We start from the raw sequence: 19,189 nt of genomic DNA, 5'->3' as shown, positions 1-19,189 counted from the left end.
TATTATCATTACACAATCAAAGAAACTAGATCGGTGAATAAATAATAATAATAAGTAATGGTCAAAGTCTGGAACAACAGCACTGGGAATTTTCCATTTCTGTAATATTTAAGTAGTCTAATGATACAACACACAGAATGGGCCAAAAAATATTTCTGAAATTTAAGACTTTTTGTTTTTTGAGAAAACTGAAATTTGTGCTTTTTAAGACTTTTCAACACCTGTAAACTGATAATACGTTTCATATATAAAATCTCCATCTGAAAACTAACTAATACCTTTAACTGAAAGAAATGTGTTGGAGTAAAAACTACAATATATATTTAGCGACTTTCCACTAGTCGGTTTAAGTCAAAATATAAGTGTAGGTTTTTTTTGGTCTGGAAATGGAAAACCTTGTAAATCCTGTTCCGCTTCCTGTCGCTGGGGGGCGCTGTGGTGCGCACCGTCGGTAAACAGTAAGAGCAGATGAAGCTCGGACTCACATGTGAATCGTTCTCCTGTGTTGATGCCGGGACCAGCGCTTCTCCCGTCAGCCTCCTGTCCGTGTCTTCTGTGGCTTTTCGCCGTGATTGGCTCGCACACCGGCGCCTGAATGCATCACAGGGACGAGTGACATTATTAACAGTACACACTCAAACACACACACACGGCCACCCTGAAAGATGTCTGGGACAGCGACCACATCTGCGACCGCGCAGTCCGCCAAAATGAAAAAGGACGAATCTTTCCTGGGGAAATTAGGAGGTACCCTGGTGCGGAAGAAGAAGTCTAAAGAAGGTGAGCCATGTCAAAGATGCTTTTTTATTTCTCTTGATACTGTAACATTTGAAAGGCCTGTTGTGTTTCTGTCCATGGTGCTGCAATCACATGATGCGCTATTAAAGTATTCTCCTCTGGGACATCACAGGCAGCTGAACCAGTGACTCAACACATGATTATCAACATGTATACACAGATTCTCAGCGTTTAAATTGACTTAAGGGCTTCATCTTTATTCTAATCTGGTTTAATGTTAGTAAATCCTGATGTACAATAGGCAATTTGTTGTGTTGTAGTGTAGTTTTGATATTGTTAAGGGTCAGATCACAGCAGCTCCACAGGCCTTTTACATGAGGTAGTGAACATAAATAGATGACACAGCCAGTGACTGGTCACGGGAATGCAAGGTTATGAAGATAAAGGCGTTGGAGGATTACAATGCTGCTGTGTGACTGTGGACACCAAAACACACACACACACACACACACACACACACACACCAACTTATTTCTCCAGTTTTCCCACTTGTTGACCAAACTATTTTCTGCCCTTCCCACATGCCAGTCACTGGACAGCTGCAAGGTTTAACGCCTCTGTGTGTGTTATACTGTGTGTGTGTTTTGTGTGTGTGCTGTCTGCCATGTGTTTGTAATCTCCATTAAAGGAGGGCCGCCAGCAAGAAGACAGACATGCTTTAATTGTTAAGGAGCATCATTAAATTCCTCACTTTACCTCAAAAAGTCAGGGGTTTTCAAACATTTTAAATGACATTTTAACCTTAAATCTTTTAGTCAAACTGTAAAACAAACAAAAAAAGAAAAATAATCTTGGATGGATGGTGAGAGGATCTCACTGTGCAGCAAAACACAGAAGTCTGTTTTGAACTGGAGACCTAAAGTTTCCCAAGCATACCAAATATGTATGACATTTTGGGTAATGTGTAAAATAATGCACAAAACATATGATGTACTGTATATAAAGAAAATTATCTGTTGGACTGGCACAGTTTTACACAGTTTATTTTAGAGGAGCGTAGTGGAGAATCTCGCAATGATACTCTCAGTGTCGGGCTGAATTTTAAGAAAATTTAAGTAAAATGATGCATAAGACATGATCACAAGAGCTGCAACAAGATTATACATCAGAGATGAAACAATTTGGATGATTTATAAATCAGTAGAGTCCATTTATTGAGAAAAAATATCATAAACTCTGGTTCCAGCTTCTCAAATGTAGATTTAGTAATTCTTCATGTTTCATAATAAAATATATTTGCCTTTTATACTGTCCTATATAAGGTGATTTTTTTCCAATGTTAAAGACACTTAATATTGAGCAGAACCCCACAGACAACAGCCCAGGCAATGAGTTAATTAGATGATAACCGAGAGGTGGAGTTCTGGCACAAGGAGGGAATTAGAATGATTGTCTTCCTAATCTACTCGAGTGCTTTTAGTCAGTCGACAAAAAGTGTATTGTTTCACTCATGTTAAGCTAAAATGTGAACACTTTTTTGGATTGAGGATTTGCTGCTTTTCTCTGCTGTATGAGAGTTATTAAATATCTTTACAAGCTATTTGAAGATGTTTCCAACTGATGGATAAGCTGTATTTTCTTTTTCTTTTCTTAGGTAAATCTTAGTTAGTTAGTTAGTTAGTTAAAATAAACATTAGTTGAAGATATAAATTCAAAATTGATATGTCAATCTTGGTAATCTCACATGACCCCATGAAGGGGCCACACATGGGGTCCTTACTGCTAAGACTAAAAAACTTTGACTTAGACTTTAGTGTGGGTATTAAAGAGGTGTGGAAACCTTTAATGAACGATACCAACACAAAAAAATTATTTGTTCCTCTATTTGTCAACCCCCAACTTACAAACAAAGACCCCCTGTGGTCTCCCACGCCTTAATGATGCCAACATATGGCTGGAAGTCAGTGCTGTGGGTAATGAATTCTGCAGCGTGGACAGATGGGACTCCACCGTGCCAGTGTGGGTGCAGCTTGTGAGAGTGCAGTGCCCCTGTGTGGTCAAAGTGGATTAAAGCTCAGAGGAAACATAGGTCAGTTTAAAGGGAGACAACATTTTAAGATGTCAGAATTGGAAAACAGTATAACAGAAGAAAGATGAGTGAAGTCAGTGCTGCAGATGGAGCACAGCTTGCTGTCTCACACGCTGCTGCTGCTGCTGCTGCTGCTGCTGTTGTGGTTTCTGTTACTTTTGGGTGTGGTGCTTTATATCCTTTAAGGGGAACACCCAACAGAGACGAGTTGCCACTGGAAAAGTTGCTTCACTTTTGCTGAATAATCATTAAGAGAAAGGGACTTATGGTTTACTAAATTGTGTTGACAGTCCTTAGCAACCACACATACACATTTTACTACAGTATTAAGCACTGAAACCCTCCTCTTCCTCCTGTAGTTTCAGCAATGGGATGGAAAATGTTGTTTAAGGATATTCAAAAAGAGATAAAAGAAGATTCCTGTAGTTGCAGACCTCGTTTTTACAGATACTGTTATGTGCCTGGCTCTGTACATCCTGATTAACTGAAAGGAAGTATGCATTTCTCTGACAAGGCACGAGTCCCTTTGTCAGCGACAGGCAGTGAAGTAATAATAACAGTTTAGTGGGGGGCAAAAAAAAAAAAGTTTTTGCTTTGTAAGGACTGAGAAGATGAGTGTCAGGTCACATCCTCATTATATTAGCTTAGTGTGAAGACTGTCCGTGCTCTGAAAATACAGAATATAACTATAACACAAGTTCTAGGATGGAAGCTGATCATAGTAAGTCATCTATTATTCTATACCAGGTTTATTCTTTTATATTTTCACTCACTTCTTTAGTTGTTGCTAGTTTCACCTTGCTATCAAAAAGAGACGGAGTTCAACTGAGGAAATTATGCATTGGTTAATGTATTATGCATACATTAAAGTACAACTTAGACCAACATTGCAAGAGTACAATGTATAATTCTGTGCTGCTGCTTTGCTTCTTTTGCTCTTTATTCTGCAGTACTGATGATTTAAGAATTGAGCTGTGAACCTTCATGCAAATACACATAGTAACAATGTGTCTGTATTGCAGGTAAATTATATTAACTTGACAGTTATGCTGTTATTAGCAGTCATCAACACTGATATTTAGAAGGTATGAATGTAGACTTACTCAAAAAAAGCACATAATAGACGGTTATCATCATCAATCAGTCATGTCAATTTTACTTTTATTAGAGCCTCACCAATTAACTGGCCTGGCTGATAAGTGACTGATATTCACTTATTAATATATATGAGTTTTGGCATCATGTTGAGCGTCATTGTAACAAGAAATTGCAGCACAGAATTGCCATAGACATGTTTGACTTACTATAATTTTGTTACACAGTTTCTTCTGAAAAGTTAATTTTTCAACTGTAAAATGTCAGACTCTGTGCTGCATATCTTGGTCACAGTTCCTAAAAGCAAAATTTAGAAAAATTTAAAATAGCCTTATCAAACATGTTTGAGCATGTTATGTGTTTACGTAAAAAGATATATTTACATACTGTATATCTTTTTTTCTTCTAAACACATATGGTCAAGGCATTACACAGAGGCCAAACGACGCCCGACATCCAAGTCTCATCACAGTCTGGTCATTTCAAAACATGTTTCTCAAAGAGAGATGTTTTGGATCGATAGGCCCGACACTGTGATCCTCACAAGCCTCAAGGATAGTTTTGCTTTTAAATCTTTCTGGTAATGTTGGTACGGCAGTTGTGCTCTACAGACATTCTTTGCTTTGATGATGTGCCACCTTTTTTTTACTATTTAAGGGAAGGGCTCAGGATGAGCAACAGAGGATGGATCCCTCTGTGTGTGCAGAGCAGACAGAGGGAGCAGAAGTAGAATCACAGTATGGAGAATTACAACAGAATTGCAGCATTAAGTAAATGTAATAGTAGATAAATATTAGGTGTAATAGATTAAATAGTTTCAACTGTAATGGCTCATATCTGTTGAAGGCCCCCTGTGGAACATACTCATTGACACTGTTGTCTCCTGGCTGCTGTTACTCACTGGTGCCTGTGTTGGTGTAAATAACCAGAGCTATATTTAAGGTCCAGTCTGTCTTCTCCATACTGCCGCATTATTTATATCCCCCTCCCTGGCCCCCCCCTGTGCCCCCCCTCCTCCCTCGGGAGCTGTGGAACCAAACGAGTCGAGGTCGATGGCGGTCCATTCCACGTTGTTATTTATGACACTGCCTGACTTCTGACTTTTTTTCTGACATTTTCCCTCTGAAGCAAAAGAAATCTGACCATATGATGTTGTTACTTCTGTCTCGACTAATCACTGTGTCCTTTTGTATAATGGTTTATAACATCACAGAGGAGCTTTTTGCATGAAGTTGTGCAATGAGGCTGGTGTAAGATAAATGTTCCTGACTGCAGGCTTTGGTTTGTATTGAATTAGTGTAATTCTGTTAAGAGGAATACATCCACTGGATGATTGATTGTCCACTGCAGCAAAACATGTTAAAAGGCTCCATTCACATGCCCATTGAAGAGAGTTACTCGCTGAAACAAGTTTATTCTCTCATATTGCTGTGAAATTGCTGGATTGCTGTTGATCTGAACAGTCAGTTTTGATGGTTAAGACAACAAAACCATACAACAGGGAATTATTTGTGTGAGAAAATACTCTTCTGAGGATTGAAACACCATCCTGCGTTCATAATACACATTATACAGTAAATTAGTGGATATGCAGTCAACACTGTACCTGTCATAGGTCACTGAAGTCTGTCCTGTGTCCGCAACCCAGAGGTTACTAGTGGGTTACAGTAGGGTTGCTTTGGTGCCTTATGTCCAGTGTCTCCTTCCTGTCACACACACACACACACACACACACACACACACACACACACAACTCAAACCTCTCAGCGTCTCCGGTAACTGGACCGCAGAGGTGGGGTGGAGGGTTGTGACAGAAATAAACACGTGATGACGCCCCTGCCACTGTTCGGCCCCACCGACTGCCATTCACACACACACACATACACACACACACATACACATAAACACACACTGGACGGAGCGTGCACCTCATTTTCTACCTTCACTCGCTGCCATCGGGGGGGAATCCGCAGGTTTATATCAGAGATATGGCGGGGCTGCTGTGTGGGACCAAGAGAAAGAAACAAGGTAATTTGGTTTTAACGTTTGGCTTTGAGGAACTTGGACGTGGAAATGAGGAACCAGAACCTGTTACCTTAGTGAACTGTGGGATATGATATGTTTGCTTGTTGTGAGAGGTCAACACGATGGAAGTATTAAGCCACCTTAAGATTTGTACTTAACATTATAGGATTTACTTTGGTTGTTTTATGTTTTATTACATTTTTGGACTGATGAGTCAAAGTATTTTTATTCCCATATCATTCTGTATAAATCTGCAGTAGTAAATGAATTATTATTGTATAATTTTACCATTTTAACACAGATTTTACTCGACTGTGTGAAGTGCCAAACCTCTGTCCAGCCCAGTACAAAGCAGCAGTAATGCAGTGTGATGGTCACAGAGGGAGGAAGCGGAACAATTATGATGAAATGCAGAAAGCCCGATCTGTAATTACAAAGCAAACTGCTGATCTGCTGTGAGATCCAGGGCTGGAGCCGGCTCTCAGCTCTTGAATCAGATAGTGAATCTGTGGGGACCCCTCCTCCAGGGGTTATTCTGTATATCCTCTCCGTGGAAATGCTTTGAAGTAGTGATTTTGGTCTGACTGTACCATAAACACACTGTTCTAGACTCTTTTTCATTATATTCTCAATTAAAAATGATTTTACATGCTTTTAATTTGAAAAAAAGAGCTCAATTGCATTCTCAGCTTGGTTCTCCTTGCAGGCTTTATAAATAACAGGGTCAATGAAATGACAGATTGCGGTCCAGCCTGTTGCAGGTCTTACAAATTGAAACAGAGGATGATAAAAGGAATGTGGCCATTAGGGGAAGAAAGGTTTTAAATCCCTGGAGAATCTCTCCAATCAGAAGTGAAAGCCTCTCAGCAGAAATTGACTTAGTTTGAAGCTAGTGTCAAAGTGTGTGTTTGTTACTTATCGTGTGTCTTTATGTCTCTATTGAGTACATTGTATCTTTACACCAAGAGACATGCTTAAATTACTTAATTATTTTTTTTAAAGATGTGAGGAGACTGCTGTTCCCATGACGCAATCTGTAGTGGGAAGGAAAGTGAGGAAGTGACAGATGTGTGGGAGCAGCTCAGAATCAACACAGTTTGATAAGCGTGTTCACCAGAGCAGATAGTTTCCTATTAGTTGGTGAAGAGCAAGTAGATGGAATACACTTTATAATATGGAATTAAATTATCTGACCTGGGTCAGTTAATAGTTGCCAATAATTCATAACTCATACTCTTAGGAAAAACATATTAGAAAGGAAAGTTGGAAAGCAAAATTTTAACAAGTGACATTTTTCCGTCCATTAATAATTGAAATGCACTATATTGTCTTTTGATTGAATACAAAAGAATAAGATAAATTCCAATTGGAGAAAAACTGAGATAAAGATATTTGATAAGTAGAGGTGGAAGAAGTATTGGAAAATGATCCTTTAGTTAAGTAAGTGTAGCAATACATCAACTATGAACACAATGCACCTTGATATAAAATGCAAAAATACTAATTTTGTAGAATGAATCGGTGATAAGCTATACTTTTATATTCTATTTTATCCACAATCCTTTCCTGGGAATCACACTATCTCAAAGAGTATAGATAAAACTCATCATTTCATATGATCTTTTCAATTACGTATGAGCAGGATTTGCTGTTGATTTGTTTTTATGGAACCTGTTGTACCTTGAACCTGTTTCTTAAAAGTTGTATGACTTTTATGTGGGTTGTTTTTGTCTGTGTAGTGAGTGATCTCCATGAAGAGGGGAAGAAGGCAATCAATGCTCCCATGCTCCCCACCGGGACAGACATCCATCCCGAGGACACACTGCTGGGTATATATACACATAAAAAAAAAAAAACGCACATGTAAAGAAAATTTTATTTAAAGTTGTAACCGCATCTATTATCCTGAAACACTATTATATCCTGTGTGTAACATGTTTGTCTCCATTCATGATTGGACGGTCACAGTATTATTGAGAAGGCACTTTGCGATATTTTGACTGTCAGAGGTTTCTGAGGTCACACAGGGGCATATGAATGTAACACATGTTGACTAATGGAGACTGTGACAGTGGAGGAGCAGGAAACGAAAGTGGGTGGGGTGTCTTCAGTCACCATGTGAATCGCTGTTGACATGTCATCTGTAGATTTGTATGTATGAGAGATGATGAGATAATGTAGCTATGTCCAGATATGGATATAAATGTGAAGGAAATTAAACAGGAAGTCACAATAAACCTCTGACCACATGTCTACTGAGTGTCTTCATTTTCTCTCACATTATCTCCACCAGAGGAAAACGCTGAGAGGATCATGTTGGACCCAACATCGCGGGAGAATCTTAAATTTAAAGATCTGCTGAAGGTAGTGTGGGATTACATTTTTGAGCACAAACATCAGAGCAGTAAAAAATATGAAGTAACAAGGTCTCACTGTATTTTGACGTGTGTCCAGGTCCTGATCGACTGGATCAACAGTGAGTTGGAAGAAGAGAGGATCATAGTCAAAGACCTGGAGGAGGACTGTTACGATGGACAAGTGCTCCAGAAGTTATTCGGTGAGAAACTGGTTTCTTTTGGCTTCTCGGCTCTCACAACATCTTTATCCATATGGCCTCTGTTGGCCTTCAACTTGCCATGTGCAAAGTGTGTTTCAGTCGGGCATCAAACACATGAGAGTAAATCTGAGACGATTACACCATCAATAATTGATTGCGCAATCGATCGGTTGGTGCAGCCTGTGACTCTGGTACAAAGAAGTTGTTGTTTCATACTGTGAATCTGATGCATGACAAAGGTCCATGACAGAATCGTACATTTTCGCTAAACTTAGTGCCGACAGTGATTCATTGTTTTCTCTGGAGAGACTTCATTTTCCTACTCGCCTGTTTACCAGCTGTGCCTTTCATACAACTTGATTTGGTCTGTTCGCTGTAGTACCTTGCCTAAAATGACCTAAGTATGCAGTATTGTCTTGAAGTAGAATTAAAACATACTTTGATAATAGTCAGAAGAAATATTAAGCAAATGAAAACCGGGAACGTACTGTGATATTAATCACACTTACCTTCCTGAACATATGGAGTAGAGGAGGATGGAAAGTGTCACCTGTTCTGATCTGGATGAGGTTGAGAATTAAATTTTATTAAAATTTTTTCTGTCCTTTTTATCATGATCTTCAGTTCAAGCTTTTCCTGAAAGTGTTTTGTCTGTTTGATGTGACAGATGAATGTATTTTACAGCACGTTTCCATATATGTATGTAGACGTAGCTCAGGTTTTGTTAAATGCTTAACATCAACATATGGAAACATCAAGTTTATATCTGATACAATGGGTTTTCAAGCATGTATACAGTATTTGAATATGCATTCAAATACACAAGAGTGTATATTTAAACATACATTCAGATGTACAACCAAGTAGACAATAAAATGACAAATTATACCCTCTTAAGTACATTCTGTAGTAGTAGTTAAAAAGAGATTATGTAAAACAGTTACACCCCAGATCAGTAAGACTTCTAACCAAATGCTTTAATTGGCCTATCGGTAGCAGCGTGTCAAGTTTCAGTCTGCTCAGTAAATTATTCCAGACAAATAGAGCGTGATATCTGAAGGCCATCTTACCAAATATCCATCCTTTCATTCTTTCATTCATTCATTCAGTAATAACTACTGGCAAACGTAATCAACTCAAAACATTTCTTTTATTCTGAAACATTTTAGTGAAAAAAAATAAATGAAATGTTCAACTCATTAAGTAACATGTAAAAAAAAAAAGCCAATATTAGCAGCATTATTCTTCCAGTCCAGTGTCCACTGTGATTCATGTGTGTTCACCGCTGTGCTGCTGTGTCTAGTAAAGCTTCATAGTCTTTGGGTTGTTAGGGGCTTCCCCCTTGTGTCTGTTATTTGTCACAGCAGCCTGAAAACTTCCAGCTCAACACCACATGCTAACAGCTACGAACAGAAACCCTCTTAGTGTTTTTTGACGACACCTCTCTTGTTTCGTAGATGAGACAAAAGCATCTACAGCTTCTGCCAAATGAATATGAAGTAATGTCACTGCAACAGTAACAGCAGGAAAAAACTGAATTGATATTATCACAGTTGCAATTATTGATTGGATTTGCATTGAAATGGTTGTACAGTATGTCACGCGTGCGTCTGTAGCAGAACTCTGCGAACTCTCTTCCTTGTGCTCCGTACCGTATCGCATTTCTCAAATGTTTTTCTTGTGTGTAGATTCTTTTCTTTCTCCGTCATGACTGATGATTTCCGTGTCTTTTTTGGTCAATCAAAGGGAACATTTCTTGTGCTCAAACTCCCTCTTCAGCTCCTCTCATTTTTTATCTCCACACTCCAGCTGGTTTCTTCTTCTTCTTTGCTCCCACATATTTCCCCTGTGCGTACACCAGCTAATTTTTCCAGCCCGATTAAAAAGTCTCATTATCTGTCAAACACGTAGAAGGATAAAAAAAAAAGAAAAGAAATGCACATTAATTTACAAAAGCCAGCTGACACGAAATAAGACCGACTTTTCATATGTTTCAGAAGTGTCAAGAACAACAATTAAAACGCACAGCAGGAAACATTTTATAAAGGGATGTGTGATTTCTTGCTCTGTGTTAAAGCCCTTTTTTAGTTTTCACACTCCTTTATCATTTTTGCACCTTATGTAATCTCAGTCTTTTATTGCATCAGTGGCTCATTCTGGATTTCTTTTTTTATCAGTGCTGCTGGTTCCTTTTTTTTTTTTAAATATTATCTGAACCCACGCGCTTGAGATAAGACTCCGAAATCATTTTCCTTACTTCTCCTCGGAGCAGAGAAGTCTTCTTATACAAGTCATCTTTGTTGTTTGCAGCCAAAACATTTAGGCATTTTCATGATAATCATGTCCTTGTTTTCCAAAGGACACAACCCACAGTGAAACAGGCAGGCAAGAAACATGTTGTTGTAGACTTTTTTGGTTTGAAGCACTTTTGTAAGTTTGGTGTTTTATGTAAATGAAAGTTTTTTTGTCTAAGCCTTCACACGTGAAGCAAGCCTCCTATTCAGAGGAGTTCTCTTCAAAGCACAGACATGGCTCGCTTGTATTGTACAATACAGTACTGCTATAGTACGATACTGTCAGAAATGATTCATGATTGTGTGTGTTTGACCTGACATGACTGTATCTCCTCTCTCTCTCCTGTTGTTGACAGAGAAGTTGTCGGGCAGGAAGCTGAACGTGGCCGAGGTGACCCAGTCTGAGATCGGCCAGAAGCAAAAGCTTCAGACGGTTTTGGAGGCTGTTAACGAAATGCTGAGGCCTCACGGCTGGACTATCGAGTGGAGTGTAGACTGTGAGTTTTACATTGACTTCAGTGATTTTCCTGCTTTAAGGTGCACTCTAGGGATTTAAATACTGGATTCTATATTTCTCATATTTAATCTTTTTTCATGGGCTATATAGAGTTGCGAAGTAGTGAGGACAAGCTGGTTCCTGAGGTGGTTTTTCCCATATCAATTTTTTCTTTAAACCGTGTCCTTAATGTCAAAGAAAAACAGAAACACAGAAACACGAAACTCTCCCAAACAATGTAACAACCCTGTGGGTTTATGTTATGGCCACCAGGTTTAATTCCAGCTTTGTTTTTCTGAGAGGTCGTGTTTTATCCGTCATGTTTTCTTGGTGGACGAGTCTAAGTACCCATGAGCCTTGGGCGCGGTTGCTATGGAAAAGAAACCAGTCAGCGGTGTGAATCAGAACAGTCAGCATTTCAAATGGCTTTTGTTGTTAACAAAATATTGCGGTGTAGCTGCTGAATTTTGGCAAAAATGACACAGAATTTAAAAGCGAACTGATTTAACCTGCAGACTGTGTTTTCAGTTTTCTAACAGCATAATCTTTTGTGGCTCATTTGACAGAATTTTAAGCTCAGTGATTGGATGTTTCGTCATAATATAATGTGTAGCATGAAAATCTTTTGTACACAATCTAATACCCAGATATATTCTAACGTAGCTGTTAATCATTCGGACTGATGATTGAACTGGGAGAGTTTCATTCTGTTCCAGCTGCGAGTCACGTTAATGGTTTGTGCTGGAAAAATGAATGGAACTTTTATTTGCAGGAGCAGGAACTCCAGAAATAGCTCCTCCCATTGTGCAGCGCCACAGCGCTCTTCATGATGAGCATACTGAACTCATGTGTGAAATTGGTGGAATGACCCTTTAACACACATAATTGATTCTCTTAATTTGCATTACAAATTGATGATTATTTAAGCAGAGTTATGTGTAACTCTACAAACATAAGGGATTCCCACAGGAGCTAATGTCAGAGTTGCGTTGATTCATGCTTCATTAATTTCTCATTTGCAGCTTTGTCATTTTTTTGTTGTCTCTTAAAAAAAAAAAAAAAAAAAACATCTTTAGAAAGTTGCTTACATTATTATCACTATCAATAGCTCACATCTCATCATTACGCTAGCTTGCTTTGTGAAAGGACTGACAGTCGACTCTTGTGATTCACTGTTTCAGCGATCCATTCAAAGAACCTGGTGGCTATTGTCTATCTGCTGGTGGCTCTCGCTATGCACTTCCAGGCCCCCATCAGACTGCCTGAGCATGTCTCTGTACAGGTGGTGGTGGTCAAGGTAAAGCGTCCCATCAAACTCAAGCAGGGGTGTCATCCATCATCATTATGTGTAGCGATGAAATGAAAATAAATGATAATAAGTCCCATCATAGTGATCGATAGTATAGTGTCAGTTAATGGTTACATTTCTGTCATCTTTCAGTTTTTTGTCTTTGTCTTGTCTGTACATGAGATCATCAGAATGTGCATTAGCAGTTGTAGTTATTCTGTCAAGTCACGGATAAATGACTTCGATTTTTATTTGAGCAGAAACGAGAGGGCATCCTGCAGACTGCTCTAGTGACCAAAGAGCTGACGAGCACCACAGAGTAAGAGCTGATACAGTTTCCTTCATGTGTGCTCCTCTTCTCTGTTCAATGTTGTTATTATTAATATGTAAAGTCTTAATAATAGTTATTTTAGTATGTATTTTAGGAAGGTGGAGAATACTGCACACAGATTTGAAAACTAAAACTTTTTTTTCATATTCTGTTGTATCTTTTTGTTTTTCAGAATGATGATGGGAAGATTTGGTGAGTCCCAGCCACATACAGTATCTGTTTCATGTTACAGTATTGTAGAAATGTCCCTTTAGTTTCATTATTTCCTTGTCTATCTGCTTAAAGGAATGACTCAGCATTTAGTGGAAAAAACACTTATTTGCTTTCTCTTTGAGAGTGAGATCAATACCACTCTCACTAAATATGAAGCCAGCAGCCAGTTAGCTTAGCTTAGCACAAACACCAGAGACTTACTGAAACCATCGTTTTTATACCTTTTTATACGTTTTTGTACAAATTAAACAAAAAGGTTATAACATGTTAATAACTGAGCTGTATGAGGTGTTGGTGCACAGTTTTTTTTACCCCTGTACAGGGCCAGGCTAGCTGTTTCCCCTTGCTATCTCTCCACTAAGTTAACCGCCTGTTGGCTGTAGACTTATATTTATAGAAGGGATATGAGAGTGGTATCGATCTTCTTATCTTTTTGACACATTTGACGTCTCCAAAAATGTCAGACTATTCCTTTAAGCATTCATAACCTTTGAATTATTGCTTCTATGCAACAGAGAGGGACGCATTTGACACTTTGATGGATCATGCACCTGATAAGCTCAACGTGGTAAAAACGGTAAAAAAAAAAAAAAAAAAAAAGACCCTTTCTGTGCAAAGTAATGACTCACTTGAAAATTTGCATTTTTGTCATTACACTTAACATAGCATGGATTTAATAATATTATTTTTGTCCTGTTGCCAGTCGCTCATCACCTTTGTGAACAAACACCTGAACAAGCTGAACCTGGAAGTTACTGAGCTGGAATCTCAGGTACGTGATTTAATGGTTGATCTAAAGACCCGTATTGTCACTGTTATAACTTTGTGATCCAGTGAAATATTAAAATTATCATTAGTGGTACACATGTCATGTAACAGCTTTTAAATCCTCTCATCTTCCCTTTATTTGCATGGCCGACATCTGAGATTTTAATTTTCAGATACGTATACTCCAATCGGATCTTCAGTCTTTTCATCGAATGCACTTTATCTATCTGCTATCTGTACATGTGTGCACAGTTTGCTGATGGAGTGTACCTGATATTGCTGATGGGGTTGCTGGAAGACTACTTTGTCCCTCTGTACAACTTCTTCCTCACCCCTGAGAGCTTTGAACAGAAGGTGATTTCACCCTCCAAAAGTGAAACAAATTGGATCTTTGTTGCCAATTTGCAGAATATAAAGTCTTAACTTTGTTTCCCCTCAGGTCCACAATGTGGCGTTTGCCTTTGAGTTGATGCAGGACGGAGGCCTGAAGAAACCCAAGGCCAGACCAGAAGGTATTTTATAGACAGAGACATATTAGGTTATTACAAGAAAAGATAAAAGACATAAAATGTAAGGAGGTTTTATGGAGGGTGACTGAGATTATGAGTCTCTTATACTGACAGGGTGCTGTAAAAGAAGGCATTGAATGGTTGATGTGCCACAGTAGCAGTCATGTTAAAGGTTGTCCAGTAGATGGAAACCTTGCTTCACCTTTAAACTCAAATACTGGATGGCTGGTGCTGAGGTCATTCAGCAAGCATTCGGCTCCTTTTTGTTTTTTAAGCTTTTTTTTTTTTTTTTTTTTTTTTTTTTAAGAGAGAATAGAAGAATCAAAGTACGACTTATATGATTTGATGTAAGGATGATTATTGGTTAAAATCATTTATCATTTTTAACAATTTAGTATTTTTCCTGTCTTTCACAGAGATTTGCAAGCAGATTTACAGAAAATTTGGAAATAGCTCTCAGTGTGATCTAATACAGTTGACAGATTACCTTCTTAAACTGTAATTAGTATCACTTCACTGAAGAACTCTTAATTAATTTGGCAGGCCACTTTAATCCACAAAATATCGTAGTGAAATTTCAGATTGGAAATTAGATTTTTTTTTTGTTGTGTAATTTAAACAGAAATGTTGCATTTCTGTTTAAATTACTGTACATCTAAGTTTAGAGTCTTAAATACCTGCTCAACCATCTCAGGGCACTACACTTAAGCATTTCCATTGAACTCTACAGTATATTGCACTCTTCTATACACTATATATTTGTATCTTGTATATATTATATAATCATCATAGCTACTTCATATTATATTTTATGCTTTACCTCTATATTTATTCTTTAAAACGTCCACATTTTGTACACATATACTCATATTGCTCCACATTTGATATCCCATGTTCTATATGAAATTTTTAAATACTTTTACTTTTCACTGAATTATGCATGACTAAATTTTCCAATTCTTAGAACATGTCTGTATATTTTTCTCAATTTCATTATACTTACTCTATATGCAATCCATTGTGATGGTAACCGAGAGGTTCACTGCACAGAGCACTGTCGAATACATCTTTAAATCTATAGAAATTTCTTTAAATTTATCTTGTTTGTTTGATCCGCACAAAAACAGTAAGTGGTTAGGGTTAGGGTTAGTGATGTGTAAAAACACCAACCCTAACCTTACATCTTAGATAGATAGATAATGCACACATTTTGCCTTTAGATAATTTTGTTTTATCTACCACTAAAACATGTTCTTTCAGCTTTTCTTGTTAATTTTAACTACTTTGTTTAGAAAATAAATTGTGTTTTTTATTATTTATATATATCTTATAGAAATTACATTTTAATACATTTAAATAAGCGACTGCCATCTCAGTTGGAAGCTGAGATGCTAGTTACTGCTCCTCTTGAACTAATATAAGCTACAGTAGATTTGCAGCATGTGTAAATATTGTCTTGCTCAGTGCTATGTTATTATTGAGATGCTTTTCCCCCTCCTTAAAACATCTGACTAAGCCAAAATGGAAACCGCTCACAATCCTACTCGCAAGCACTGCTCGCAATTACTGCTCGCAATTTTTGCAGTAATTGAAATCAAGCTATTATCTTCACAGCTGTATAGCTGTACTTTTACTACAGTATATATGTTGTGATTAGCATTGGATTCGTGCAAATATGCAGATTCATTATAAATGAAAGCAGAGATCCTAAAGCCGTTAATGACATCCATACTGTCACCCTAGCTAACAGGGAAATGCAGACGATAAGGAGCTTAAGGCATGCTAGTTTAGATGGTGATGCAATGATACTACTGTAACAAATGGTGTCTGGCTGGAATAACTTAAAATAGACCTAGCTGTGATGAGAAATTACAGTAAGCAAATAAGCACTTGTGTAGAACACCATGGCACTGAGAGAGAACAGAAAGTGTTTTTTGGGCCTTTGAATCGCTCCTGGTAAGAAGTAACACATCATATGATAATCATTAGCAAATTCTTGGGAGCTATTTGGAGCTCCATTTCATTTGAAATTACAAATCAAATTACACATAATATTTTGATGGAAAGAAGTCCAACAGCAATCATTGAAGAGGCTTCTTTGCTTTGTAAACATGATTTTGTGGTACCACAGACCAATTAATTTGTGCCTCAGTCTTCCAAGGATCAGTTTTTTGTACATGTCAAAGGTCTATTTCTACCTGAAGGTTTGGCAAGCTAATGACCTCTGTTTTGTCTCAATTTTGTTTTACAGATGTTGTCAACCTGAACCTCAAGTCCACCCTCAGAGTTCTCTACAACCTGTTCACCAACTACAAAAACACTGAGTGAACTTTTCCAGTTCACTCAGTGTTCACTCAGCTGATATTACTCTGAATTCTGTGCCTCTGCTGATATGCATTTCATTCTGGACACTGTAGGAGACCAACTGGGACTGAAAGTCATTATGCGGGACTTAAAAAGAACCAGGGGGAGTAGCCTGAAAAAGGCTCTGAATGTTAGTGTTTAATCTTCCCCAAATGTCAGTATATTTATTTATTATTTCCTCGAATGTTGCAACCCAGGAAACCCTTCAACCTTCATCCCTGCATTTGAATACACAGCTGTCACAGGAAAAATGTGGTGAATGGTAATACTGGAAAACATTAGTGTCAAACTCAGTCGCATATATTCCTCCAGATTATTTAAGAAAGTTGAAAATGCTGTTACATATTATTTAGTATCTAAAAGTGCTTTGTATAGGTATTAAAAGAATAGTTTGACATTTTGGGAAATATTCTTATTCGCTTTCTTGCCAAGAGTTTGATTGACACAGCCAGCAGTTGATTCGCTTATGGTCACATCTAACGTTACACAACTAACAAAATCTGCCTAACTTTATATCTAAAGCTCACTTAACACGTTGTATCTTATTTGTTTGATCCACACAAAAACCATACTATAAAAACATCAACTCCATATTTTGTGATAATGCACACATTTTTGCCTTAGGATAATTTTGCTTTATTTATCACTAAAACCTGTTCTTTCAGCTTGCTTGTTAATTTTAACCCCTTTTTTTTAGAAAATTAATTGTATGTATTATTATTTACATATATCTTACAGAAATGACATTTTACTACATTAAAAATAAGTGATTTTTAGGTATTTTAACCATACCAAATTCCACCAGAGTGAGAGGCTGAGATCGCAGTTACTGCTCCTCTGCTAAGCTAATTAGCATTAGCAGGAGTTTAGCTTAGTTATGCGGAATAGCAAACTGACTGACACCAAATATCTTCGTACTGCATTTCACTGCCGTATAGGGCATGCGGCAGTGCTAACCCTACCTACAGTCTCTTAAGCTAAACAGTAGCTTCATGTCTAAAGAAACAGTTCGACATTTTTGGAAATACACTTTGCATTCTTGCTAGGAGTTAAATGGGCCAGCATCACGTTAGCTTAGCACAAAGACTGAAAATGGGCAAACAGATAATGTAGCTCTGTTCAAAAGGTAACTAAATTCTCCTACAACCACATTTGAGCTAACTAACTACGGTATTATATCTTGTTTATTTAAACTGCGCAAAAGCACTGTAAAAACAATGCATAGTGTTGTTATGTTGGTTTATTCATGGGAAGCGTATTTCTTGAAATGTCTTAACTATTCCTTCAAGAAATTTGAACATGTTGTGTGTTATATATGACCTGTATGTCAAATTAGTGCCTGAAAATGTTTTGGATTTTCTTACTATATGGCTAGCTCTAGCTATATGCCATAATCACTTTTCTTAACAGCTGAAGGAACTGTGAACGGTTCTTGTTTACCCTGAACTATGCACACCATTTTTCAAGCCATATTTAAAAGCTGATGCTGTTGCCTCCTGCCTTAAGTGCAGTGTGTTCTTGCCATCCCAGGAAAGCAACAGCCAGACTATCTTCATACTGACTGGCCTTTCAGACAAGTCCCTGAGGGGGCCTGGACCCACGGAACCGCCTGGAGACCTGCTAAGATGTACAGTGCATGCGTTTTAGAGCCAGGCTGAATAATTGAGAGAGTGGATGAGTCAATCTAGACTGTGCTCGCACTGGATGGCTCACCTCTGTGCATTTTTTTTTTATCTTGCCTATCAAGAAATAAACGCCTGGAATCAAATAGAGAGTGAATTTCATTTTATCTCTTACTTGTGTGATAGGTTAGATTTGCTTTGGCTTTTGAGCGAGATTGGCTTTGGAACAGGCAATTCCTGCAATTTGGGTTTAGCTAAAGGAATTATGGGTTTATTTTAGGCCTTTATTTTCTTGTCTCATTCCTTTGTTGCCATGGTAACCTTCCTCATCCCCCAAATTTCCCCTTTATATGGCAGATGGGTGGTCCTTTTTCTTTTCTTCAACAAGGCCGGTGCACATACAGAGCTTGTTGTTTTGTTGTCTGTATCTCTTTCTCTCTTCCCGTCTTTTGTTGTTGGTGTTGGAGAATGGAGAGGGCTGGAGACCAGATGACAGCAAATTGATCTGGCTGGTCACAGATGGAGGCGTGTGAGTCGAGCCTGAGTGGTTCAGACCTCCGAGTGTCACGTTTCTCTCGGCTCTCCTAAGTGTGGTTTTCCAAACAATACATTTGTAACCAAGATTCCCCCTTGTTCTCTTGCCCTCGACACGTACTTATTATTAAGATCTGAAATACGGTGCGTGACACAAAACATAAACGCCCTCATCAGAAAAAGGCCCTGCTGCAAAGCCAGTATCAAAAAGAGGAAGTGCTACCTTCTTCTTTGCCACATCCTCTTATTTGTTATCTGTGCTTGTC

At 38.1% G+C, this 19,189-nt stretch overlaps 1 protein-coding gene across 3 annotated transcripts; it reads left to right on the top strand.

Annotated features, from left to right (window-relative positions):
- The first annotated feature begins 469 nt into the window (after window positions 1-469).
- On the top strand, window positions 470-17,167 carry parvb (parvin beta). Of its 3 annotated transcripts, none has more exons than XM_022755976.1 (13): window positions 470-780; window positions 7,687-7,776; window positions 8,241-8,311; window positions 8,402-8,504; window positions 11,155-11,295; window positions 12,476-12,591; window positions 12,843-12,901; window positions 13,086-13,105; window positions 13,642-13,703; window positions 13,830-13,898; window positions 14,147-14,248; window positions 14,334-14,406; window positions 16,655-17,167. In XM_022755976.1, the coding sequence occupies exons 1-13, from the start codon at window positions 666-668 to the stop codon at window positions 16,729-16,731; spliced, it is 1,098 nt and encodes a 365-aa protein (XP_022611697.1). In that variant the 5' UTR covers window positions 470-665; the 3' UTR covers window positions 16,732-17,167. The 3 variants fall into 3 exon arrangements, with proteins under 3 accessions (XP_022611697.1, XP_022611699.1, XP_022611698.1); XM_022755978.1 differs by lacking the exon at window positions 470-780 and adding an exon at window positions 3,440-3,548; XM_022755977.1 differs by lacking the exon at window positions 470-780 and adding an exon at window positions 5,820-5,950.
- The last annotated feature ends 2,022 nt before the right edge of the window (window positions 17,168-19,189 follow it).

This window comes from Seriola dumerili, unplaced genomic scaffold (assembly GCF_002260705.1).
Source record: "Seriola dumerili isolate Sdu_G_001 unplaced genomic scaffold, Sdu_1.0 BDQW01000242.1, whole genome shotgun sequence".
In the NCBI taxonomy this organism is placed as follows: domain Eukaryota; kingdom Metazoa; phylum Chordata; class Actinopteri; order Carangiformes; family Carangidae; genus Seriola; species Seriola dumerili.
The sequence above is the reverse complement of the archived record's forward strand: the minus strand, read 5'-3'. Positions and strand labels throughout refer to the sequence as shown.

Excerpts from the sequence above, each read along its gene's own strand:
- parvb (XM_022755976.1), top strand. The coding sequence starts at position 666 with ATGTCTGGGACAGCGACCACATCTGCGACCGCGCAGTCCGCCAAAATG. Across the intron at positions 12,902-13,085 it reads GAGCTGACGAGCACCACAGA|AATGATGATGGGAAGATTTG; the intron begins GTAAGAGCTGAT and ends TTTGTTTTTCAG. Across the intron at positions 14,407-16,654 it reads ACCCAAGGCCAGACCAGAAG|ATGTTGTCAACCTGAACCTC; the intron begins GTATTTTATAGA and ends TTTGTTTTACAG.